This window comes from Schistocerca serialis, unplaced genomic scaffold (assembly GCF_023864345.2).
Source record: "Schistocerca serialis cubense isolate TAMUIC-IGC-003099 unplaced genomic scaffold, iqSchSeri2.2 HiC_scaffold_1362, whole genome shotgun sequence".
NCBI lineage: Eukaryota > Metazoa > Arthropoda > Insecta > Orthoptera > Acrididae > Schistocerca > Schistocerca serialis.
The window spans coordinates 52,254,138-52,281,901 of NW_026047583.1; the positions used below are offsets into that span (position 1 = coordinate 52,254,138).

The 27,764-nt window shown below is 38.7% G+C and overlaps 1 protein-coding gene across 3 annotated transcripts in view; it reads left to right on the top strand.

The window, feature by feature from the left end:
• LOC126440353 (molybdenum cofactor biosynthesis protein 1-like) overlaps positions 1-27,764 on the top strand; it is a 346,021-nt gene that overhangs the window by 156,281 nt on the left and 161,976 nt on the right. For 2 of the 3 annotated variants that reach the window (XM_050090641.1, XM_050090643.1), the window contains one exon: positions 15,376-15,433. The exons of the other annotated variant lie outside the window; for it this stretch is intronic. In XM_050090641.1, the coding sequence (XP_049946598.1) occupies positions 15,376-15,431 (56 nt within the window). In that variant the 3' untranslated portion in view covers positions 15,432-15,433. The remainder of the gene's footprint in view (positions 1-15,375; positions 15,434-27,764) is intronic. 3 annotated transcript variants of the gene reach the window in all.

Consider the following 27,764-nt stretch of genomic DNA (forward strand, 5'->3'; position numbering starts at 1 on the left):
ATTATCAGCACGCAACAAAATTTGAAGGGGCCTAATTGGGTGTCTCCATTTGCCAGGCTGATTGAATTATGCAATATGCAGATTTGTGAGTCATTCAGATGTGGTAGTGGCCCCATGTTGGACTGCTTGGGAACGTAAGGGTGGTGTGCTTGTCAGCAAGCTTCCGGTTTACCATGTCTGACGAGCCCATGGGAGAATTGCTGTAATGTACGCCGAGCACATAGTAACCCCTTCACACCTGCACCTGTCATGTGACCAGCAGTGAGACATTCTGCAAGACCCGCGATGACAGTTGTCAGTGAGTATGACAACGACATAGGGAGAGGGCGTGTGGGGCAGCATCGGATATGACTTCAGGTCACTCTGACAGCACAGCAGTATGTCATGGACATCCTACATCCTCATTTGCTACCTCCATGTCCAACGGAGTTACAAGAGACAGACCAGTGAAAACATATCCAGTTGTTGACTCACAAAACGGTTTTGAGCTGTGACGCATGTAGTCTTAAGTGAATCATTCATACAAAAAGAAAAGAAGAAGAAGCTAAAGTCAGAATGTGAAAAAATTGGAGAATGGAATAGATATTTGAAGACTTCACACTTGAAACTCCCAGTTTTCCTATTGTGAAAGTGCCTTTGTGACCATATGCATTTCACTGACAATAAACTTTTTTTTTCCCCCTGGGTCTTGGCTCCATATTTTTTCATCCAGTTGAGTCAGAATACTTGCATTGTATTTGTGAGGTATTGTTTCAGTCTTGCAAGCTAATCTAAAATAGAAATCCCTTTTGCATCCTAGAAAACAATGACCACTCTTTCTCTCCGATTAAGTCACCTTGGCTATTTTTGTGCAACTGCTGTTTCATTTCATCCACGGGAACAGATTGGTGCATAGAATCAGTTGTGTGTCAGATTGTCCCAAATTGTTTTTCACATTAGGTTGTAGTCAGGCTTCAACAGACATGCCACTCACTTTCTGGTATGGCCACGGCATCAAATGTTTTGCACATCTTTTTAATTACTGATCTTGCAATATCACACTGTGTTCTTTCTCAGCATTTTCATATTTGATTGTAATTCTAGGAAGTTGTTCATGAGTCATCTTACAGAGACATATGCTACATATGAATTCAGCCACCCATTCCTTAACTGTTGACTATGAAGGAACTCCCCCCATGAACCATGGACCTTGCCATTGGTGGGGAGGCTTGCATGCCTCAGCGAGACAGATGGCCGTACCGTAGGTGCAACCACAACGGAGGGGTATCTGTTGAGAGGCCAGACAAACATGTGGTTCCTGAAGAGGGGCAGCAGCCTTTTCAGTAGTTGCAGGGGCAACAGTCTGGATGATTGACTGATCTGGCCTTGTAACATTAACCAAAATGGCCTTGCTGTGCTGGTACTGCGAACGGCTGAAAGCAAGGGGAAACTACAGCCGTAATTTTTCCCGAGTACATGCAGCTCTACAACTTGACTAGAAGAAGAGATCGGTTGGTAGGACATGTTTTGAGGCATCAAGGGATCACAAATTTAGCATTGGAGGGCAGCGTGGAGGGTAAAAATTGTAGAGGGAGTCCAAGAGATGAATACACTAAGCAGATTCAGAAGGATGTAGGTTGCAGTAGGTACTGGGAGATGAAGAAGCTTGCACAGGATAGAGTAGCATGGAGAGCTGCATCAAACCAGTCTCAGGACTGAAGACCACAACAACAACAACATGAAGGAACTGACTCCTAATAAGTAAGATGATGCCTGTAGAAAAGTACAACAAAACAGTAATCTCAAAAAAGGACAGGATAGACAGTACATTCTGTAGTACATATTAAAAGTGATTGGTAAAAGAGACTTGGCATGTTAAATGCAGCTTTTGATTACATGATAATTGAATTGGATAGATAAACAATCTACTTGCTAAGTGGCGGCAGAACACACACATAAAAGAAGATTATAATTAGGCAAGCTTTCAGAGCCAGTAGCTCATTCTTCAGGCAGAAGGGTTGAAGTGGAAGGAAGAGGGGTGAAGGATAGGTCTAGGAAAAATTGTAGATTTTGAGAAAGTTACCCAGAACTGCAGATCAGGGGAGACTTTCCAGATGGGATGAGAAGGAAAGACTGATTCCACATCTACATACATACTCCACTAGCCACCATATGGTGCATGGCAGAAGGTACCCTGTCTCACTACAATAGTCTGAATAAAATTACTTGATAGTTGACATCAATCACTTGCCGCAACAATGTTGCCACATTGGCTACCAGCTACCGTTTGGTTACAGTTGACAACAAACAAGCGGCTCACTTCACAAATTATGTTAAACGTTTAACACAGAGCAATTTTTCTAGTGACTGGTGCAAGGTATGTCAGAAATGTTGGATACTCTGTCGACTATTGATTTAAAGTGACCAGTGACTGAACTGGGGAAGACGACCCGTTTTGTATCTCTGACTGTAAACTTGTGTCCTAACCCAGCCGAGAAAATTGTGGTCAGCAGTCTGCAGCAGTACTAATATCATGATCGCTTTGTTCATGGCGATTAAAGCTAACGCTTAAGGGTAAACTCAAGACAACAAAAACTCAATTTCAGGGCTGAAAGCAAATTAAAATTTCTCCGTTTCATTTGTTACCTGTAACTATCCTTACTCTAGCTGCACATGCTGCCATGTTAGAAACCAGTGAACAGTCCATGTGGGCACTTGTTCGTGGATTATAGATGACTGAGGCAGATTCCAAATGAAGAAATAGTGACAGGAAGAAAAATAAGACCAAATAGAACAGTCAAAACAATGATGAAAAATGATGCAGCAAAGTATTAAAAATAAAAAAATACATTTAAACCAATTAATTGAATGAAAATAATAATCACACTCTTTTGGTTAGATTTAGAAATAAAAATTTTGCTACATTGATGAGATTCAAACCTACGACATGCTACACATTAGATTAATCTGCCAACCATTGTGCTATGCCACAGCACTGCATGAAGTATTTATATATGTGAATGTAGTGACCCAGTTGCAACTATGAACTGCAACCTTAAAAATTTCAGTTTCACACAATGTAGTGAAAAGCTTATCTAATGTAAGATGATCTCTGTGAATATGATAACTATATGTATGATACTGAATCACACCTTGTGCTGAGTTATTCAGTAGTGTTTGGTTAGTGCTATGAATGAAATGTGTGTCTTTCATTAGCATTGTTAATGTGTGTTGTTTTTGGTGTAGCTATCGCGTGTCATGAAATACATAATAAAAGTGTCGGGCTCGTAATTCGGGATACAAATACATCAAGAAAGAATGCTGAACCAGGAATTGGAAGTGACTGGCCAATTTTGGTGGAGTTTGGCAACAGCAGACAGTTCAAGTGTGACGCTGACTACTCTTATTGGCGTTTGAAGTGCCAACTATCAAGTAATTTTATTTCAACTGTAGTCAGTTCCTTTTCCGTTCCATCTGCCAATCGATTGAGGAAAAAGTGAATGTCTATATGCCTCTCTATGAGTCCTAATTTGTCGTCTCTTATCTTCGTGGTCCTTACGCATAATGTATGTTGGTGCAATCAGAATTGTTCTGCAGTCAGCACAGTGTTCCTCAAAATCCCTCCAGGGATTCCCATTTGAGTTCCAGAAACATCTCCATAATACTTGTATGTTGTTGTTTCGACCTACTGTTAACAAATCTAGTATCCTGCCTCTGAATTACCCCAATGTCTGCTTTAATTCGACCCCTTGTGGATCCCAGACACTAGCATCCTATATGTGATGTCCATCACAGCTGAGCCACACTGTAGTAAAATCCACCCAACAAACGAAAGATGATTATTCGCCCTCCCTACCATGACCCTCACAAGTTTGTTCCATTTCATATCACATTGCAACGTTATGTCCAGATATTGAAACAATGTGACTTCATTCATGACACTACTAATGCTGGATTCTGGCATTATGGATTAGTTTTTCCAACTCATCTGCAGTAACTTATATTTTTCTACATTTAGGGTTAGCTGTCATTTATCACACCAACTGGGAACTTTGCCCAAGTCATCTTTTATCCTCCTAAATCACTCAACGATGACACCTTCCATACACCACAACATCATCAGCAAACAACCACAGATTACTGTCCACTTTGTCCATCAGATCAGTTATGCACATAGAAAATATGAGTAATAGCGCTCCTATCACACATCCCTGGAATGATCCTAATGATACCCTAGTCACTGATGGACACTCACCGTCGGGATAATGTAGTGGGTTCTATTACTTCAGAAGTCTTTGAGCCACTCACATGTCTGGGAACCTATTCCATGTGCTTGTACCTTTGTTAAAAGTCTGCAGTGAGGCACTATGTCAAATGCTTCTCGGAAATCAAGAAATATGGAATCTGGGTTTGTGAATTTTGTGATGGCAAAGTTAGAGGAGCAATGCATCTGCATTAAATTTTGCGTGAAACTCAAGAAAACCTTTACACAGACACACCAAATGATGCTGGGAGCCTATAGCGATGAGTGCTTAAGCCATACTTGGTCTTATGTATTATTCACACGTTTTAAAATGGCTTTACAAAAGTCAAAAATAATCCTTGTTCAGGACGCTCTTAGATGTCCCCTGATGACGCTTGTGTCAGGAACGTCAAAGAAATTGTGTGTGGCAGTCGAAGATACACTGTCTGAGAGATTGTAGAAGTATGTAACATTTCAATTGGATCATGTTATGAAATGACACAGCATCTTGGAATGCATTGTGTTGCCGCCAAGTTCATTCCACGGCTCATGAGTCAAGACCAAAAAAACTTTTGGATCTCACAAATGAGAATGAGATGTTCCTTGCGAGAATAGTATGACCCCTGCAGACTTCTTTTTATTTCCAAAGTTGAAAAGGATGAAGTTCTGCAATGGTAGATGAGATAAAAGAAAATTCGCAGACGGCACTTTATGCGACCCAGCAAGAGGTGTGTCAAGACTGCTCCTGGAAGTGGAAATGATATTGGGAGCAGTGTATCAATTGTGGAGGAGAGTAATTCGAAGGAGACAATCCATAGTAATTAAAAGATAAGCATAGAAAATTTTATGGACAAAGTTTTGGAATTTTTTGAACAGACGTCGTATGACAAAAGGGCATGCTGAGTTGCCCATGAGCGATGCTTTGTACTGATTTGTGGACATAAACTTACTGGTCTCTATGAAACTGATTAGATTCAAACCCAGAATATGTTCAAGAATTCTGCAGCAAACTGATGTTACGGGTATTGGTCTGTAATTTCGCGGGTCTGTTCTTTCGCCCTTCGTATATACAGGAGACGCCTCTGTATTTTTTTCCCCAGTTGCTAGGTCTTTCTGCTGGGTGAGAGATTCACAATAAATACAAGCTAAGTAAGGGTCCAGTGCCATATAGCACTCTTTGTAAAACCAAATTGAGATTCCATCTGCAACTGGCGACTTATTTGTTTTTAATTATTTCAGGCGTCGGGGATGCTTACGAGGGTGGTTTGAAAAGTTCTTGAAACAGAATAGAAAAAATGTACTTATGTCACTGAAACTTTTTTGTTTTTCAATGTACCCTGCTTGTAGATTAATTCACTTGGTCCAACAGTGTTCCAATACCTCGATCCCATCTCGACAATGATTTTCCTCCAGGCCTATAAAATAGTTGTCAACTCAGGCTATCAATTCTTCATTTAAGTGAATCTTCATCCACAAAGAAAAATTTTAAGTTTAGGGAAGAGGCACGTGTGGCAACAATTCATACCTTAATTTGTGTAATTTTACCATGGCGATGGTACATGCATGCGAGCGTGCATTTGCTTGATGCTAGACGACTTTCTTCCTTATTAAACCTGGCCTTTTTCGCATATCATTTGTTGCAATTTGTCCAGAAGGTTAGCATAGTATTCTCCAGTAATTGTTTGCCCAGTGGGGAGATAATGTACAAACAGAATCCCCTTCTCATCCCAGAACACTGATGCCATGCCCTTCCCCGCTGAAGGAATTTGGTGGCGCATCCCAGAACACTGACGCCATGTCCTTCCCCGCTGAAGGAGTTTGGCGGCGGAGATTCAGCATTATTTCTACTGCCTTGATTATTGCTTTGTCTCTGGGGTATAGTAGTAAACCAAAGTTTCCTCGTGGTCACAAACCAGGACAAAAGATCTTGTTTGTTTCTCCTAAAACAGGCCAAACATCGTTGTGATATGTCCATTCTCATGCGTTTTTGACACAGCGTCAAGAGTCGCGGCACCCATCTTGTGAATACCTTTCAGATGACATCTGGCAAGCGTGAGCAATTTCATGCACTCTAAATTGGTGATCCTCCTTGATCATTATGCGGACTTTTGCAATGATTTCTAGAGTAGTGACACGTTTTGGCTGACCTATTCATGGATGATCATCATCTAAGCTCTCCTGACCAAATTGAAATTCATTTATCCACTTAGCAACAGTTGAAGACAAAGGAGCAGAGTCCCCTGGTGTTTTCTGGAAATCGGCATGAATGTCCTTCACTTTCATACCTTTCTTTATGAAGTATTTAATCACTGCTTGAATCTCGACCCGACCCCCCGTCCCGTACCGTCGCGTCTTTGCAGATCACTGCACAGGAACAACAACAGAGCCGTGTCACTGCCACAGCTCTCTTCCAAGAGCACTGACATGGGACGGGTTTACAGGCAACAGTCCAACGAATATCATGTGAACAACTTGTGCTAGTGCTGGCCTCTTGTGGTGATTGTTGTTAGGTGTCTTTGTGCTATTGTCAAATGACGGTATGTTTATATGATTCTCTTGCATGAATGATTTCTTAAATGCAAAATTTAAAACATTTATCTCCTACTGCCACACCAGACTGGTCAAGTGACTTGATGGAATTCTTTGACTCACTTAGTGATTTTACATAGGACAATAAATTCCCCTGCTTCTCAGCCAGATCTTTTGCTGAGGTATGACAGTGGTAGTAACCTTTCCTTGTTGCCATTTGGCATTCTCTTTTGAACCAAGAGTGCAGTAGCTTTTCCTTCCTCAGTATTTTCCAAATTTCATTGTTAAACCGCAGTGGCTCTTTTGCATCCTTAATTCGTTTACTAGGTACAGACTTGTTGAGAGTGCAATTCACGATCTGTTTAAGCTTTGACCATAATCTCTCTACGTCCATCTTAATGGAACTAAGTGATGTCAGTTCTGTCTAAGTAAGATGCTAACATCTGCTTATCTGCTCTTTCTGGCATGAACATTTTCCTAGCCTTCTTGACTGATTTATTAATTTTTGTAACCTTAGTTGTTATGATGTTATCATGATTATTAATCCCCATCTCTATGCTGAAGTCATTGATGATATCTGGCCTGTTTGTAACTACAAGGTCTAAGATATTTCCATTGCATGTGGCATGGCAAACTAGGTGCTCAAGACAATTTTCGAAAACCACATTCAAAAGTGCTTCACAAGATTGACTGCACCCCCTGCAATGAAGCCATAGGCTACCATCTATACTCAGTAGACTAAATTCACCTCCAACTAGTATTGCATGATCTAGGTATTTACGTGCTACTGTCTGTAGACTTTCTGTGAATGGCTCCAAAACTGTCATAGCAGAACTGGGTGGCTGATTATCCATTAATTAACGTGATTTCACCTAGACTTGTTATACGCAACCAGATAACTTCACTGTCACAATCAGCTTTGACCTCAATAGAGACAATGGACACTCCCTCTCCTACAGTGTCTAACCTGCCTTTCTGATATATATTCCATTAATCACTAAATATGTCAGAGCTTTCTGCTCTCGGTTTCAGCCATCTCTCAGTCTCTGAGAATAATTTGAGTGCGATACTTTCCTGGATGGCAGTAAATTCGGAAACTGTGTTACAAGTACATTGACAACTGATAAAATTTTGACAATCTACACTGGAGTGAATTCAAAAGATAAACCTCAACCAACATTGAATGTATCTTGGTGATAAAGAGCCCAAATAAATAAATTGATGATTTTATTCCATTTCATCTGATTGAATGAAACACACACAGCATAACTACTCAGAAAACAACTATAGTGCTGATTACATTTACTATCATACATGTAGCACTCTGAGAACATTTCACCTTGTCATAGTAGTCCTGTGTTTTGGAACTAGGCAGTGCTTCATTTCACAAAGCGAAAGGAATAGCTTGTGTAAAAAACAAAAGAAGGGGAAATAGTGGTTGCTGGTGTTTTTAACATTATCATTCAATTTAGTTCCTATTGTGAACTTTGCAGCTAGGATATGTAAATGCTCTGAGACTGCTATTGATAATATCTTTATGAACAAATCTAGGGGAAAGACGTTATATCACAAAACCAATAGTAAATGGACTATCTGATCACGACGTGCAGCATCTTGTGTTAAATGTTGAAACTTGTCAGGATAAAAAAATATTAAATCTGAGTACAGGAGGATAATAAATAAGCCAGAAATTGAGGAATTCAGGAAATTGCTCAAAGACATGAACTGGAGAGATGTTTACCTGACTCAAATGGAAAATGCAAAGCATTTATTAATAAAGTTACCTCCTCTTTTGAAAATTGTTTTCCCCTAAAGGTAACTCAGATCACACAGAAGTCAAAAGATAAACCATGGATTATACAAGGAATAAAGATATCATGTGGGGCAAAAAGGAGACTGTATCTACTATCTAGGAACGTTTCTGATATTAGAATTGTAATGCATTACAAAGAATACTGCAAAATATTGAATCAAGTAATCCAGAAATCGAAGTAGCTTTATTAAGAGAAAATGATAATTGTATCGGGCAACAAAATAAGAACTGTTTCAGATATAGTGAAGACAGAGAGAAGTGGGGCCAAAAAGGAAGTGGAACAGATAGCTCTAAAAGTAAATGAGACTTTGGTAACAAGTGCATGTAGTGTTGTAAATCTCTTAAGCAAGACTTAATTTTTGTTACTGACGGCTCGGGGTTATCAGGTTCGGTGAATGGTGCAATGGAGTATCTGGGACCAGTCTTTGAAGAACATCGTGTAGAACCTATTCGAGGAACTTTGAATTCCAACCATTGCTTCTCAGTATACTTACTCCTTAATGAAATTTGTTGCAAGTTATATATCTATATTTCCAACAAGTAGCTCAATACATATTATCAATACTAGGAATAAGAAAAATCTACATAAAGACCTAAAATCACTTATGTTGGTCCAAAAGGGGGTCCAATATTCAGGAACACACATTTTCAATAAATTACCAGCAACCATTAAAAACTTGGTTTCAGATAAAGCACAGTTTAAACAGAGTTTGAATGACTTTTTGATAGGCAATGCCTTCTACTCTATAGATGAATATCCTAACAGAGACTGTTAGGCCAGCTTAAGTAAAAATATGTTAGATATAAGTTTTGACAGCACTTGGTTGCAACAGTCAATATTAAGTATTTTGTGTATGATAAATTTATTAATAGTGCATAACAATGTTTCATTCTGACAGCGTATTAATTCTGTAAATATTAGCTTTTCCAGTTTATTGTATTGTATTCACCTATTTTGACAATCTCATGACAAATGATCAGGGTAGTATTCATTATATTAAAATGTTTTGTGTTATACATTCTGACATGTTCCACACCCTCGAGAATCATCTCATTTTTTCGGTGTATGTAATGAAAACTGAATCAAATCAAATCCAATCACCATCTCTCATCATGTAATAACTTCACTTCTTCTTCTTCCCTTGTCGTCTCCTGTTTTTCCAGTACTCGTCCATCTCCTCCTCATGTTTTTCCCCCTTTATTCTATTCGTGTTGTTCTCAATCCCCTATTTCTTCTGCATTGAAAGCCTTTTATTTTTATTTACTTATTTTTTTTATTGAGGTGAGTCTCTACGGACTGCGTGGTAACAACCGACTTCACTCTAGTGTCCAGGTCTTGTTCTTGCTCCAGCTTTGACTTCCTGCCAGTATCTTCTGAGCCCCTGCAAGAAGTGCCTTTTTATGCTCTTCAGATAATGGTCCTCACTGTCTTTCGGATGTTGATGCCATGTTAAAACCTTGGTAGTTGGTCACCAATCTTCTAAATTTGTTCCTTTCAGGAATTTCTCTCTGAGATACCAATCTGCTTAAGATCTTTTTCACATTCTTTGAACCATCTCGGCCTCGTTTTCTTAGATGGGATGAAACTCCATATTCTTTTTGTTAGTCGATCACCGTCCATTTTCATGAGATACCATAAAATAACAATCATTTCTTCGTAATGGATGCTGTGATAGGTTCTGTCTTGCTGCACGAGTCCTCATTTGCTCTCATTCGCCATTGTCCATCGACCCATCTATTACCTTAGGATTTTCCTTAATATCCTACACTCACGCTTTTCCAGCCGCTCAGCTTACCTTGTCTATTCGTGGTCAAAGATTTGGATGCTTATAAGCCCTCAGGTTTTACAACTGTATTATAATGTTGGAACTTGGCCCATATACTCATAGACTTTTTGTTATAAGTATTCTTTGTCAGTTGGTATGCTTGGTCTAACTTCCTCATCCCGACAATTGCTTCTTCTTTTAATCCATTCTCCAGGTGGATGACTTCACCGAGATACCTGAAATTCTTAACTCATCCAATTTTTTCCCAGGTTGGTTATCATCCATTCAGGTCCATCACAGATGTTCGTCATATGTTTTGTCTTTTGAATAGAGATCTGGAGTCTAACTTTTTTCAGCAATTTCTGACAGCCTATTTATCTTGTTGACTGCTGACTCTATGTTGTTAGCAAAAATGGCTAGGTCAGCCGCAAAATCTAAGCAGCCAATGCACACCCCTTTGTTCTTAGGACGAAGTCTGAACCACTCTTCATTTGTTTCTCCTTGGGCTAATAACTTTCTCCACTCTTGAATGACCTTTTCCAAGACACAATTGAAAAGGTTCAGGTACCTCACCCATAAATTTAATTTTTGACACTGTGTTAGTAAGAGTTTGTTTGATCAGCTTTCTTGATGTATTATCCACCCCAAACTTTTCCAAAATATTCATTACTGCCTGTCAGTCGATGGAGTCATATACTTTCTGAAAATCAACAAATATGACCACATAGTTATTTTTCCAATTTTTTTTGTACCTGATCATGTTCTTCAAGTTAAAGATCTGTTCTGCGCAAGAATCGCCCTTTCGGAAACCAGCTTGATAGTCCCCAATCAGTTGGTTACAATGATCTTCTATTCTATTCTGTATCACTTTGGAGAGAATCTTATATGGAACAGATACTAATGAGGTACCCTTATAGTTATTGACATTCTATTTATCACCTTTTTTGTGTATACGATGGATTAAAGCTGACTGCCATTCAGTTGGTATCATCCCAGCTCTCCAGATCTCCTCAAAAAGTTGGACTAGTATATCTAGAGTTTCATTATTTGCCAGCTTCAGTAGTTCCACCACTATTGAATCCTCTCCAGCTGCCTTATTATTCTTAAAGTTGTTGATGATCTCTTTGGTCTCCTCTTTACTAGATGGAGATGAGGGGTAGTTTGTGGATTGGGGCACATACAGGGAATCTTTCTTTCGGTTCATCACAATTAAGTAGGTTTTCAAAGTAACGAGACATTATCTTGCAGTTCTCTTTGTTGGTCAGGCCGAGTGTGGTGTGCGTACTGTAAGACCTTCAGTACACACACCATCAGATTATTTGACTTGTTGCTCTAACGAAGTAAGCGAGTGTCAGCAATATGTCTCGTGGTCTTATCATGGCATGTTTATCTTCTGCCATTAGGTCAGACGATAGAAATGCCACTTGCACACTTAGAGTAGCAGATTGATGGTGACCAACTTTAAATAGAACTTGATTAATTTTCACACACATTTATTAAAATAATAACAAATATAAAAATTATTTAACTTGGTTCTGGATGCTATTTACAATTGACAATCTGAAGTTCCTTTGGTATTGGTACGTTAATCTTATTCTTACATATATCTCGGATACTTGACAAAAGTGTCTATACATTTATCTTCATGGCTATGTACAGGAATATGGTAATCTTATTAGGCGCAGACTGGATCTTGACTATGGACTGGCACAGACAATTGTAGAACTCGTACAGACTGGTACAGACTAATGCAGACTGGTACAGACTAATGCAGACTGGTGCAGACAAATGCAGACTGACTGATCGAAGATCTTTACACCCGTTATAATACCTCGCACGTTCATGTATCACTGCGTGTGTGTGATGCGCGAGGAGAAAGTGTTCTATGTTAGCAGCAATCTCATTGGCTGCGTTACATATTAATACGCGGATCGGCGGAAGCAGAATTTGGTCCGTCTCTATGGCAGCGCCATCTCGTAGTGGGGAGATGGACGAGTGCTGCGCCTGCGCTGTTGTGCTTAGCGGGGCGCACTCTAGTGGGAAATTTGTGTACGCCCTGAATACGCGGAACTATGTACACAACACTGAGCTTTCCATTTTCGTCTCTAAAACAAAAACTAGGGGCTTGGTATCCTTTCAAATTCGATTTGAACGTCTGATAGAAGTCTCTGACATTGTTTATCTGGAAACGCTGATCGATCTGTTCTAACTGCTGTTTCTCATGCAGTAGAGTTCTGGCTGCATATTTTTGAACTTCATGGAATACATCAAAATCATCAGGTCTCCTGGTAGAGTTCCACTATTTCCATGCACTTGCTGTTTGGGCCACCACCTCACCACAAACCTCATTCCACCATGTATGATTCCTCTTTTTAGCTGTCAGGATTGTAGTATTAGCTGCTTGTTGGATCATGGAGGCAATGTCTGCCCATTTATGGGATTCAACTGTCAGTTACTGGTGGCATTGTTCCATTACGTTTTGATTGATTTTGAGCTTCGCAGTATCATATTTATGAAATTTATTTCCGGTTTTCACAGTCTTATTGAGAGGGATGAAATTAATTTTGATCTTGGAGAGGTGATGATCCTTTTACATTCAGTATGTTATCTGTAAAAAGGTTTCTTTCTATTATTTCTGATTGTTTGATGTTGTTTCTTTCTTATTTCTGTAATCCATGCTATCATTGATTCCTTCTTCCAGAACTACTCATTCAGTAGAGGTCTCTAAAAAAAGATTAATCTTCTTTTAGCCATTACTTCTGATATTTTCTCAAAATTTTTGTATATCTCCTCATTACTTCTCATTTTCCAGCCATCTGTAGCTTGTATTGCAACCATTATTTTCTAATAATGCTCCTTTGTGGAACCTCTGTTCTGTCCAGCTTATAGTTCATCATTAGGCATCCTCATCCATGTAAACATCCTGGTCATACCACTGTGGGATAGTGTTTAAATTTGTTTTTTTTAGTTGTACATTTCTTGTTGTAAATATCCTTTGTCAAACGATTTGCTCTCTCCAGTTTGCTGACTCTTGCATCTACTGTTAATTCTTCTAGTCCATTTTGTTGTACAGTTTGTCCAATATATTTAAATTTACTTACTAATGCTATTTTACATTTTTGTTTTTCTAAGAATGTTGATGCATTGTTTGAAATTGTCATCAATGTTGTTTTTTTGGCTGAAATTTTGGGACCAGCTCTCTTTGCTATTTCTTCCAAAAGATTTGTTTTAATAACTGTCTGTCAGATTTTTTGAAAGTATATCAGAATCATCTGCAGAAGTCAGGCAGTTTACCTTAATTCCATTTGTTTTTCGTCCTAAAACTATTGGTTCAATTTTGTGATTTTTTTCTCCAAATTCCAATAACTTTCTATTTTTTCTAGAATGTAGTGTTACAGTAAAGGTGATAAACTGTCCCCTTGTCTAACACCAGTTTTTATTTCAAATGGTTGAGATACTTCTCCCATAAATTTAGCTTCAGTCACCCTATTTGCTAGTGTTTTGAGGATTATGTTTGCTTTAACACAAAATTCTTTGATGATTTTACCCATAATTTCTCTGCCTACCAAATCAAATGTTTTCTTGAAACCAATATGTGATACTATTATTGGTTTGGTGATTAACAGTCTGTGGAGAATTATCAATTTTCTAATAAACATCTGTTCTGTGCAGGGTCTTCCCTTTCTAGAGCTCCTTGAGATTCTCCCAGTTATTTGTCTAAAGTTTCTACAACTCTGTCCAGAGAATTTTTGATAATATTTTGTATACCACTGGCAGAAGTCAGGCATCTCTGCAATTGTTGACATTTTGTGTGTCCCCTTTTTTTCATAGCTGTGGATTAATGCTTTCAATAATCTCTTCAGCTTTCCAAATGTTCTCAAACAGCAGTTGTAGATCATTTGTGTGTTCTGACTATTTCAATAATTTTGCTGTAGTGGAGTCTTCATTTGTTGCTTTGAAGTTTTGGAATGATTTGATGGCTTCATGAATTTATTGTTCTGTTAGTGGAAAATCGTCCTCCAGATGTTGTGGGACTGCTATTATATATTGCTACAATGTGCTGTTATTGTTATTGTTGTTGTTGTTGTTGTTGTTTGGTTGCCTGTTCTTCAGCACTATCTTTCTGTTTCGTTTATCTATTTGCCGCCATTTTAGCCCATTTACCGGTATTTTCAGCTTGTTCTTCACTTATTTGACCTTTTGGTGGCTCCTCTTGAAGAGATCTTATTTCTCAGCATTTAAAATTACGTCATCTGCTGCTCTTTCGCATCTGAATTTCATCATGTCCAGTCTAGTTTTTTCATTCATTTAACCATCCATCTTCCATGACTCAAGATCCTAAATTATCATCCTTATTTCTTGAACAGTCTCATTTCTCTTTTTACATTTTCCAGATGAAGAAACTTTTGGTCCTCAAAGCTAAGATTAGTATCAGTTTTTTTATTTGTTTCTGCCTATGGCTGCTATATCTCTTTAGTTAGAATATTTTCTCTCTCTGTATTTGATATAGTCTAAGTCTGAATATTTTTATAAGTACATTTATTGCTGTAGCAATGAGTAAAATAAATTGTATTGCACTGCCTGTAGCATGTAGCACCATTTTGACTGTTAGTTCTCTTGCTGTACAAAAAGTAGCTTTGATGATTACTTAATGCAAGTATTTTGTAAGAGCTGTGGAATGGTTAGTATCTGTTTATATTTTTCTGATTAATTCAAGCTCATCAATGCACATCCTGTGTTAAGGAAATATTTGCACTGAATTTACTGTGTGTTAAATATAAGCAGTGGATCCATTGGGGTAGTCTGTTTGGTAGAAATATGTCAAGGTGAACAAAACAGGAGATGGTGAAGGAAGAGAGGGAAAAGATCAACATTTGCTTCTCATCAGCAATATAACTGGGTTGAAACATTCAGTGAAAATTATCTGTGACAGGAAGTTGTCAGAAATACATTTTTTGAAGAAACTTTATGTTTGTATAAGCATTTATTAAATTTAAAAATTGGATTTCATGTGTTAATACAAAAGGTAATGTTTCGCATTGCAGGCATGCTGAACCTGTCAAAGATGAAGAATCGGCCAATGATTCTTATTGGAGGATAACAGTATGTATAACTTAAACTTGAGATTCTTGAAAATAAAGCTAGTCAGTATTTCTTAACAGTACTGATTTAAATACATCTAAAAGATCGCTGTTACCTAAATGAAAGTTGACGAGCAAAGTCTTAGTGGACATTTGTATAAATTTGTCATAGGTGTTATTTACAAGAAGAGTAAATAGTTTCAATAGGAATGTGGTGAGACATTTAACAAATGTGATGACCACACATTAATAGGACCTTGTAACATTACCATTATGATATTAGTAAGCTTTTATGTAAATAACAGAAACCCTGTCTCTATGTTGCCACGTATAACCCTCTTACTAAAATTTTGTTTAGTTTCCAAATAAAATACACTGTGGACGGATAGTCCTGTTTATAGGAAAAGATAATCAATAGAGTTATCCTTCTTACAGGATTTACCGTGTGTTGCGTCTAATGGATAAGTAAATTGGACTATTCACTTCTTTTCCTAAGATCTTACCCAGTGGCTAGATAGAAACACAGTATGAATAATAATATACTGAAGCTAGGACAACTCATTTCCAAGTTCATTTAGTGGTTTAAAACATGTACTTAATGGTCACCAACCTATCCTGGCAATGAAATAGTGAAGTATTGGAGAAGCAGAAATGTGAATTTTGCCTACTTTCTTGCTACTGTTTAGTTTGGCTCTTCGAATAAATTACCCCACTTAAACAATTTTGGGCTACATCTTTATACATTATGATTTAAAAAAAGAAAAAGCCCAGTAGATAACTTCAAGGAAGGTAAAAAAAATTAGCCGGGGATGGGGGGAACAACCTTTAGAAAAGCACTTTCCATAATCAAGAAACTTAAATACTTAGACACTAAAGCACACACTTTTTAACTGAACATTTCACTTAAAGAAAACCTCTTTCTTGGTGGAATTTACTTTCAAAAGCTATTATTCTTTGAACTAATTCTGTATAGCCATCTAACAGGTTCTAGTAACTTGGCTTCACTCTGATTGAATTTTATGTAAGCAAACTATAACACTTTGCAATAGTTAAGAAAACATTTTTATTATTTACACTAAAGCAATTTAAATGGTGCCTCTTTATATTAACTTGGCACTTCACTCTGATTGAATTTTATGTAAGCAAACTATAACACTTTGCAATAGTTAAGAAAACATTTTTATTATTTACACTAAAGCAATTTAAATGGTTCCTCTTTATATTAACTTGGCACTTCATAAGTCTGTAAAACAGGACACTCGGATCAATCAAACACCAGGAAGGAACCCTATACGGATGTATGATTAGGATGAAATGACAGGGTGAGCCAGTTTCCGTAAATTTCAAGAATGATTATTAAATCACAGTTTAAATTAATGGTTCATGCTGTACAAAGGTAAAAATAGAAAAAAATCTTATCTGGTGGCTATATGCTTGGGTTTGGCGAACAGTTATGACGGCTACACTACCCACACTATGGCCTGCAAGTTTCTTGCTGTATGGGCTCAATTTCTCTTCTTGGCTTCATTCAGTTTTACATACAGTAGCTCAACAACTCGCAGCTATGCTGTAAGCTGTTTGCAGTCTTCAACCAAGGCATTTTTATGGAAATTTGCAGGCAAAGCTTCGGCTCCACAAAGGAGTTACCTCAATCACTGCCGCCTACAGACTGTGTGACTTACTTCCCACACTTGCTCAAGGTAGCACGCCAATTCGCCTTTCGCACCTTTTCCACTCCCCACAGCTATTTTCGTTTCAAACAAAAGCACACTGGCTTTTACATAACACCTATTTCTTACATTGTTCCTAAGCATGACCATTTCTTAAATTGTCAAATTTACATCAACATGAACAATTTATACACACAAATATTTTTAAATACAAAATGTTATCAAAACATTATTTAGACCCTTGGTATCCTTTGTAGAGGACTTGGGCAGGTTTGTCCCATCCTAGTACACATTATTTTGTTACCTCCCTTCAGATATTCCATTTAGCTACATCTACAATAATTCCCAATGTTCTGCCTTTTGAGGTGTCCAGTGCGGGTTGTTTTTATTTTTTATTTGATATGCGTATTCCATAGATCCGTACATGCGAGTGATTCGCCTGAATGTAGAACATGTCAATACAATTGTACAAATACAATTAATGCTACAGAATAGTAATATAATTCAATGATATAGATATTACAAGCTGTCATTAAACTAGTATAGCAATTCTCAACATAACATTATAACTATAACATTAACACTATAACATTAACATAATATTGTATCATCCATCTAATAACTAAATACATCTATTATTAAGGGAGGGCATTACTTCTGGAAAAGAATTCATCTAACGAGTACAGTGGATGGTCGAGCAGGTATTTTTTTAACATACCTTTGAACAGCGTTTCATTTTCTATTGTACATTTAATATAATTAGGCAATGCATTAAAAGTCTTTATAGCCGCATACTTTACTCCCTTCTGTACAAGTGTTAAATTTTTTAGTTCAACATGTAGATCATCTTTACCTCTAGTATTGTAGTTATAGTATGAACAATTTGTTTCATACTGAGCATAGTCTTTATTAACTACATTCATCAGAGAGTATATGTACTGACATGTTGTGGTCAGAATACCTAACTGTATAAAAAGTTTTCTACATGAGGTTCGTGGAGGAACCCCACACATGATTCTGACTGCTCTCTTCTGAGCATTTAAGATTTTTTTTGAGGCTGGTGAATTACCCCAGAATATTATTCCGTAACTCATTAATGAGTGAAAGTACCCAAAGTAAGACGATTTTAAAATGTTGATGTCCCCAAAATGAGTAATTATTCTTAGAGCAAAAGTTGCTGATGAAAGCCTTTTTAGAGTAAGGGACACATGCTGTTCCCAGTTGAGCCTACTGTCAATGTGAACCCCCAGGAATTTAGTGGATTGCACCTGTTCTAGTTCCTGGTTGTCATGAGCAATTACTATACTTTCTAGAGTTTTATTTTTGTGTGGAACTGTATAAAAATAGTTTTTTTAATATTAACTGAAAGAGAATTAATTGAAAACCAAGCTGTAACTTCTCTGAGTATATCATTAACATCAGTCTCCATATCAGCAGTAGACTGACCATCAACGACAATGCTTGTATCATCAGCAAACATTGTGAATTCACAATTTTTACTAATGGACAGGGGTAAATCATTAACATATATTAAAAACAGCAAGGGTCCAAGGACAGATCCCTGGGGAACTCCATGCTGAATTTTGCCCCATTCAGAATCCACTAGATTAGGAGATCCTTTGTTGCAGCCATGTAGAACCACCTTTTGTTTCCTGTCTTGAAGATATGATTTTAGCCAGTTACCTATAGGCCCTTTGATTCCGTAATGATAGACCTTCTCCAAGAGTATCTTGTGGTTTACACAATCAAAGGCCTTGGAAATATCACAGAAGACACTAACTGGTGACTTCTTACTATTAATAGACTCCAAGACATCATTTGTGAGTGAATATATGGCACACTCTGTGGAAACCCCTTTTTGAAAACCAAACTGTCTGTGGTTAATAATATTAAGTTTATCAAGATGTGCCACAATCCTGTTATACACTGCCTTTTCAAGAACCTTTGAGAATGTTGTTAAGAGAGAGACAGGACGATAATTTTTTACATCTGTAGCATCGCCAGACTTGAAAAGAGGTCTCACAGTGGCATATTTCATTCTCTCTGGAACAACTCCCTCATAAAGAGACATGTTGCAAATGTGAGCAAGTACTACACTTACATCATTACTGCAGGCTTTCAACAGTTTATTAGAGATGTTATCTATACCTGAAGATCCTTTACTTTTCAATGAGTGAATTATTTTTTTTATTTCGTTAACAGTTATGGGTGTTACATTTATATCATTAAAACATTGTGGGAGGTTAAGTTTCAGAATATCTAAAGCTTCTCTTAGGTCACCACTGAACCTATTTGAGAGGTGACACTTAGAAAGTGGTTGTTAAATGTGTCTGCTATCTGTTTACTATCAGTTATTTCCAAATCGTTAATTTTTAGGACAGCAGATTTTTCATTGTCAGATGGTGAAGTACCTGTTTCCCTCTTTATTACATTCCAAATTGTTCTGATTTTATTGTTTGAACAGTTAATTTTAGATTGCATGCACATACTTTTAGATTTTTTAATGACTTTAGTTAAGATTTTGCAGTATGTCCTATAATATTTCATCTGCAGGGGATTATTGGATTGTCTAGATATTATATACAGTTCCCTTTTTCTCTGGCATGATATTTTTATGCCCTTGGTGAGCCATGGTTTTTTGCTTGATTGCCTGTTCTGTAGTCTACAGACCTTTTTTGGAAAGACATTTTCAAATATATCTGATAATTCATCAGTAAATAAATTATATTTTGTATTAACATCATTTGCAAGATAAACATACCTCCAGTCAGTCTCCCGAATGCATAATTTGAATTTTTGGATATTTTCCTCATTCATGTTTCTAATGGTTTTCCACTGTGCACTAGCTTTGTTCTGATTCGTATTAAAGTTGTCAATTGTGAGTATTTGCCCATCATGATCAGAGAGTCCATTTATGACTTTTTCAACTTTGATGTGATTAGTTTTACTCATATCTACAAAGATATTGTCTATTAGAGTGCTGGAAGTGGCAGTAGTTCTTGTGGGAAAACTGACAGTGGAGACAAGGTTGTAGGTATGCATTAAGTTTGCAAACTCTGTCTTAGAAGATGAGCTTCCTAGGAAATCTATATTAAAATCTCCAGTCACTATAATGTCCCTATTTTTTCTTGTGAGATACAATAGCACAGAATCTAATTGTTTCATGAATACTTTAAAATTACCAGATGGAGCCCTGTATACTGCTACGATTACCAGTTTCTTGTTACCTTCTACTATTTCTGTGACACATGCCTCAAAGTCTTTCTCTACACAATATTTCTCTACATCTATTGTATCAAAGGACAGGCTGTTTTTCACATAAATAACTGCCCCACCTTTGCACATATGCTTTCTACAAAATGAGGTAGCTAAACCATAATTTGGTATATTGAGCATTTCAATGCCAAAAGTGATATGGTGTTCTGTCAGACAGAGAATATGAGCACAATTTGCGCCTGTTGGTTCATCAATATTTACAATAAATTGGTCTAACTTACAGAGCAGGCTTTGAATATTTTGGTGAAAAATTTTGAGCTCATTTTTAATTACATGATTAGTTGTGGTGTTACCATTGCTAGGACTGAGTTTTATTACTTTTGATATACCAGTATTACAGGAACAGTTTTCTGCAGGGAAGAGGGAGCTGTTGTGCTGGTAACACCCACATTTGTTGTTATTAACTATATTACTTACATTCTGATTGGAACCTTCCCCCTTCTGCCCCAGTACCATAAAAAATCCCCATTTGCAGCTGAGGACTTTCTTGATCTCAGGCACATCCTATGTGGAGCAGCTGCAGTCACTACTGTGCTCCTTTTTGCCATAGAGGGTGGATCTCCTGTTGGTGAGGTTTCTACACTGTCGGCTTGTACACTTGATCCTGTGGGGGTTGGTGTTGCTGTTTCTGCTATTGATGACTGTTCTTCCTCCTTAAATGCTGCTGCTTCACAAGTTGGCGGTGGACTAACGTTTCCCACTTGAGTTGTAACTGCTGGTGCTGTCTTGCTTTTGTATAAAAGACCTGTTTGTGTTGATTCACATACAGGTGCTGCTGCATATGAAGTCTTCCCTTCAGCTGTTCCATTAGGTTTGAAGGAGTATTTTGACGACACTGTATGTATTTCTTCCAATGGTACAGTTTCAATGGGCACAGGTGCTTTTAGAATGATTGGAGGAGTGGTGTTTTCAAATAGTTTGAATGTTTCTGCTAATAATGCTTTAGCGAGTACACGTTTTCCTAGCCAGTTCCTGTCCATTCCATGCCGAGTAAAATGGTTTCTCTCTTCGGAATTACTGTCCAAAAACTTCACGTCCTTGAATGCTTTGCATACCTTTTGAAACATTCTGTTTGTGAATTTGATTTCATTATTTACACATGAACTGTTTATTAGGTCATGTCTATATGGGATGCTAACGATGATTGTTTTTCTTGGCGAGATTCTTTCCAGTGCATTTCGCAATGCTGTGATTGCATTTTTCGACTCATTTTTATAAACATCGTTAGCTCCAGCAATAATTACACAAACATCGTTTGGTTGAGGGCTTAAATCTTTAATTATTTGCTGGAAAGGAGCCCCGGGTTTTACTGTGGCAGTAACGGAAAATTTAGATTGCATATTCGTAAGAATAGTGGCTAAATCTCGTCCATGGCTGTCTGCAAAGATATAAACTTTTGGTTTTGTCTCGTCTTCTCTCAATAATTTCATTTGTCGGTGTTTCTCTTGTGCAATGGGCGCAAACGAGTTTTTCGTAACTATAGCAGATATTGGAGCACTTTGAATTTCAGTAACGGTTTCTTTGAGAGTGTTGTAGTTTTCACTTTGTACATTTTTCACAAAAGGATTAAAATCGACATTCAAAGAATTAATTAACGATTCGATGTCATTCATATATTTTTTAGCTATTGCGAGTTCTTCTTTCAGCACATCAGAGATGAGTTCTTCAGTACCAGCATTATACATCTTGACTGCACTTTTTCGACCACTGCACTTAACAAAGCCACATACACAATTCGGATTTATCACTTTTCTGTTGTTCATACACGATAGATGGATCCATATATGTGGAAAAGAGCACAAACAAATACCGCTATGAATACTGTTTTGGCAGACTATGCACTTTAAACTAAATGTAATACGATTTTCTACGGCACGATTTACTACTGCTTGCATACTCAACGCCACTTCCTGGGTGTATTGTATCGAGTTAGCTTTTTCAAATTTCCATGTGGGTTTATCAATGTATTTTGTAACTGATATTTCAGCACCAATGATAACTTTTGTGAGCCAATGTACACTCCTTGAAAAATGTTTCAGTACTACTATTGAGTGATTCAGTGGTAATTTGTTCTCATCAGTGGAAAAGATGGATGGGTAAGGTTTTGTATCAGTTTCCATCTGCCTGCCCAAAACGTTTTAAATTCCTTGGCATCAAACTTAGATAATTTCTTGTGTGTTGATCCATTCGAACAATGGTTCTCTATTTTTGTCTCTATTTATGTATCTCCGGGTTGTGTTTTGGAATTAAAATCTTAAACATATACGTGCTGTCTAGTTGCTGTGTGTAAGACTAGTGTCAGACACTTTCCGTTAGGTGATTTGTGGACTGATGTAATAACCAGGCCTTTGAGTTTTATTCTAATTACTTCTACATCACTAATTTTCTGACAGCTTAAGCCAGCATAATCCAAGAGCTGTTTCTTTTTTCATTTATTGTGGTAGCACCTAACAATTGAGAGGAGTATTGATATTGCTTTATATTGCGTAATCTTGCATGTAGCTTCTGAATTATCACCTAAATGCATTTCCTATAGAGCTATAATACTGACGGCATGCTCATCATCTAATTTGCTTTGGTAACTGCATTTGTCACTTGTTAATCCTACATTAATTTGCATAATATGGACACCTTGCCTGATAATTTTTGACTGTAAGCTCTGAGAAGTGCTGGACCATCTTTTGTGTAGAGTTTTTGCTGTATGCTCCTGCAGTCACACTGCCTTGGTGGACCATCTCGGGGGTTGTCTACATGCCACACAACAGTCTTTTTGGTGTCCCGTGTGAATGATTCACTGGTAAATATCCTGTCCCATACACTTTTGTTTGTAGACAATACTTCTGTGTTAGCTGAAAATAGAGCCAGGAAGCAGTAGTCTCAGTACCTCAGAGAATTAGTTTCAGGTAAAGTATATGGATCTAACATATCTAAAATGCACATGGTTTAGTTTGGAAACCACACAAACACCCAAATGTACACACCCGCAGTAGCTGCACGGGGTGGGGTGGGGGGGTTGGGGGGTGGGGGTGGGGGGGAGGGGGGGGGCAGAGTGATTGGAGAAGACAGTACATTGTCTGAATGGGAAAAGATTGGTGGGTACAGAAGAGAGAAGGGAAAAGGTGAAGTGATACAGTGGGAAACAAATTAGCAGAGGTTTAGGTCAGCTGGATGGCACTAGATGTGCTGGAGAGACAATTTCCACCTGCGTAGGTCAGAGAAACTTGCACTGGAAGGGAATATCCAAATGGTATGTCTAGTGAAGCAGTTGTTGAAGTGGTGTACAGCCTCTTGGCAACTGCAATGTCAAGTCTGTGGTTTGCCACAGTTTGGTGCTGGACATTACTGCGAGTGAACAGTTGGTTACTTGTCATCCCTACATGGAAAATTGTATGGTAATTGCAGCATAGCTGATTTTTAACAGGTTGCTTTTGCACATGATCGTGCCTTTTATATGGTGGGAGATTCCTGCGACTGGACTGCTGTAGGAGGTGGTGGGTGGATCTGTGGGACAGGTCTTGCACCTGGGTCACTCACAGGATTAGGGGCGGACAAGGATGTTCTCTAGATTGTGTGGGCAGTGGAACATTACTTTGCAGGAATAGGGTAGTATCTTGAGTACAGTATACCCCATCTGAGATAGCCAAAGCCCCAGTGAAGGATGTGGTTGAGCTTTTCAAGGCCTGGGTGATTAGATGAGTGCTGACCATTGTCTGGTTAGCAGGGTTACAGGTGTGAAATGAGGAGATGGCACGGGAGATCTATTTATGAATGAGACGGATAGGATACTGTGGCTCTGGTAGTGCTATTGCCATATTTAGACAACTCCTGCTTTCCACTGGGGATAGGGAGTCCACGTGTGACAAGGCTGCATGGAAGAGCCTTTTTGACATGGAATGGGTGACGGCTGTCAAAGTGGAGGGAGGTACTGTTGGTGGTTGGTCCACTTGACATGTATTTATGGATATCGATGTCTAGTGATATGGCGCATTGAGTTGAGAATAATCAGGTTAAGATGATTTGGGAGTAGGTTTTTAGGTTATGGAAGAAGCAGTCTATACCATGAGTCCAGATCATGAAAATGTCTCAATTACTCTGAATCAGACAATGGGTTTTAGGTGTTGACAGGATAGGAAGGACTTCTCCTGATGGCCAATATAAAAGCTGGTATAGGATGGCACCATGCGAGTACCCATGGCAGTACTACAGATTTGTTTATACAGGGATAATCACTTAAAACCTGCACCACAAACATTGCAGAAATGGAAAGTGCTATTGACGTGTGGTTTTCACAGAATGGATTGGTAGTTGGGGGCTTATGCTAGTAACCAACCAACAGGTTGTAGTGATATTAGAAAGTGCATTTTTTGTGCAAACATAAACTTTTTTAAATGAAACTATGCCTATCGGTATTAACTAAAAGTAGGGTAAATTAGTCTATCAGCGGTGTTTGTTGCAGGAGTCTAGTGTGAGCCATTCATGAGATATCATATTTTGAAAAGGTCCCACGCCAACACTTGTACATTAGCTGTAAAGTTCCCACACCAACACTTGTACATTAGCTGCGGTAGCACAAACCAAAGAACAGTCCAAGTCCATACACTAGTTATGTGGATTGTGACCAGTAATGAGACAATTGACCATCACAGGCTGTGTTCAAAATGACCACTGGCAGCACCAGTATATGCTCCCATTCTGGTATGGAAAGACTGCTGCACACATACCAGTATTTCAGCAGGGACAATCTGACAGGCTGCAGTAATACATCATTGCATATCATCAGATGTAGTTGGTATGCCCTTGTAGACAGTCTTTCAGCTTTCCCCATAGAAAAAAAGGCTCCAGGCATGAAATTTGGCGAATGGATCAACCGAGATACAGGTCCTCTGCATCCAATCTAATGATTTGTAAACAGTTTGTGAAGCCATGTTGTACATCGTGCACTGTGGGTTGTACAGCCATCGTATTGGTACCACAAGTTGCTCCTAGTCTGCAGAGGAATCTCTTCTAGCATCCGTGGAAGATGATTTGTTAGGAGGCTGTGATACTTGTGCGCATTCAGTGTTCTTTCTAAGAAAAACGGGCCTATGAGCTGATGGTTCACTGCCTCACACCACACATTTACACTCCAAGGATGCTGAGATTCCACCTGCCACAGCCAAAGACAATTGTTAACAGACCAATTGTGCTTATTTCAGCACTTTACGAGGCCACGATTGTTAAAATTTCCTTCACCGCTAAACAAGATACATGATACATCTGGAGTATCCTGTCTTAATGCCCATGTATGGAAGTTAACACAATTCTCTTGATCAATTCCATGCAGCTCTTTATAGAAAGGGATACACCTACATCAATGGAGAATGCATAGGACACTTGCCCGATTAATGCCATTTCCACATGCGATTGTGCAAGAGGTAACATGTGGATCAACTACTTGTTTCATCTGTTATGTTGCTAAGAGTTAGGCTATGACTTCCACATAACTGGTTGAAGAGGTTGCCTAGCAACTACCCACACACACAAACACACTGTAAGCAAACAACATCATACCTAGCAACTACCCACACACACACACAAACACACTGTAAGCAAACAACATCATACCTAGCAACTACCCAGATTGAGTGGCACAAACTAGTATTGGTGTGGAAACTTTTAAAAATACTGTATCTCATTGACAACCTGTACTAGAATCCTGCAACAAACCCCACTGACATTCTGATTTACCATATTTTTAGTTTGTTAATGTCAGTAAGCACAGTTTCATTTAAAAAGTGTACATCTGCACAAGAAAGGATTTTTACAATCTGTTGATTGGGTAACAGTAATGAGTCCCTGTCTACCAATCCATTCAGTCAAAGCCGCAAATCAATAGCACTTCATACTTGTGGTGCGAGCTTTAGGCATTTCACCCTGTGACTTGGTCTTCGAAAGTGAAATAATTGTGAGTCAGGATGTGTTTGGGGAAGGGGATTTGGAAAGAGGTGGTGGGTTTGGTATCAGGAGGATGTTTGGAAAGTGAGGCCATGGGCATGGGGGATGTTGTAAAATGATGTTGCATCCATAGTAACCAGCAAGGAGTCATGTGGTAGCAAAACAGGAACTGCAGAAAGGCGGTGAAGGAAGTAAGCATTGTCTTCACTGTAGGATGGGAGGTTACAGACAATGGTTTGCATGTGATGTTCAGTGGGAGGATTGTACCCAGCCACAGTTGGGCAAGTGGAGAGACCTGTGTAGTTGGGTTGGCGAATAGGTAAAAAGGAAGGAGTGGTGTGAGGGAGGAGATAGATCCAGGAGTCAGGTTATGGGATGGACTTAAGGTCTTGGAGAGCTGCTGGAGTCTTGTTGGAATTCACGGATGTGATCATGGTTGTAAGGTTTGTATGCAGAGGTGTTAGAAAGTTGGTGAAGACTCTCAGCCACATAGTCACTATGATTCATGAACACTGTGATGAAGCTTTTATCTGTAGGAAAGATGATAAGGCACGGATTGATTTTAAGGATATGGGTAGCTGTGTGTTAGATAGGAGTGATGTTGGTCTCACTAGGGAGGATTTAGGAAAGGAAAGTAAGGCCGGGTTAGAAGTGATGAATTCCTGAAAGATAACCAAGAGATGACTGGCTGGAATGGGAGGTTCAGGGTGGGAGGGAGGCTGGAACTGTTTTAAGCAAGGTTCTATGTGAGGTTTTTGTTGGCTGTTATTAGTGGGATGCATCATCATCATCATTTAAGACTGATTATGCCTTTCCGCATTCAGTCTGGAGCATAGTCTTGATCTATTTCAACAGTTTTTATACCCCTTCCCTTCCAACACACACACACTAGCCACCAAGGAAGAGCCTACAGCTTTGATTCAACCCCCCCCCCCCCCCCCCCCACCTCTTCCAGTCATACCCTCATACCTCCATAACGCACATTGAAGAAATTTCAGCTGCAGAGATTAGGTAAGGAAAGAAGGTCCTTTACAAGTCCAGCACACTTGAATTTAGGTTTTGGGCTAAAGGTGAGGCCTTTAGAAAGTACCAAGACGTCTGCAGGGCTAAGAGTTGTGGCAGAAAGGTTGACAACAGTTTTACAGGATTGGTGCTTAGGATGCATATATCTCATGGAGGATGGAGGAATTCGTTGCGATTGTGGAAGATGGAGTATCGAACAAAGCATAGTTAGGGAGGTATGAGGGTACGACTGGGGGGGGGGGGTGGGGGGGGGGGGGGAGGGGGTTGAATCAAAGCTGTAGGCTCTTCCTTGGTGGCTAGTGTGTGTGTGTGTGTGTGTGTGTGTGTGTGTGTGTGTGTGTGTTGGAAGGGAAGGGGTATAAAAACTGTAGAAATAGATCAAGACTTCACGACAACTAGCAGGTTTAAACGGGTGGGTGTTGTAATAGATATGTAGAGGTGGAGGTGATG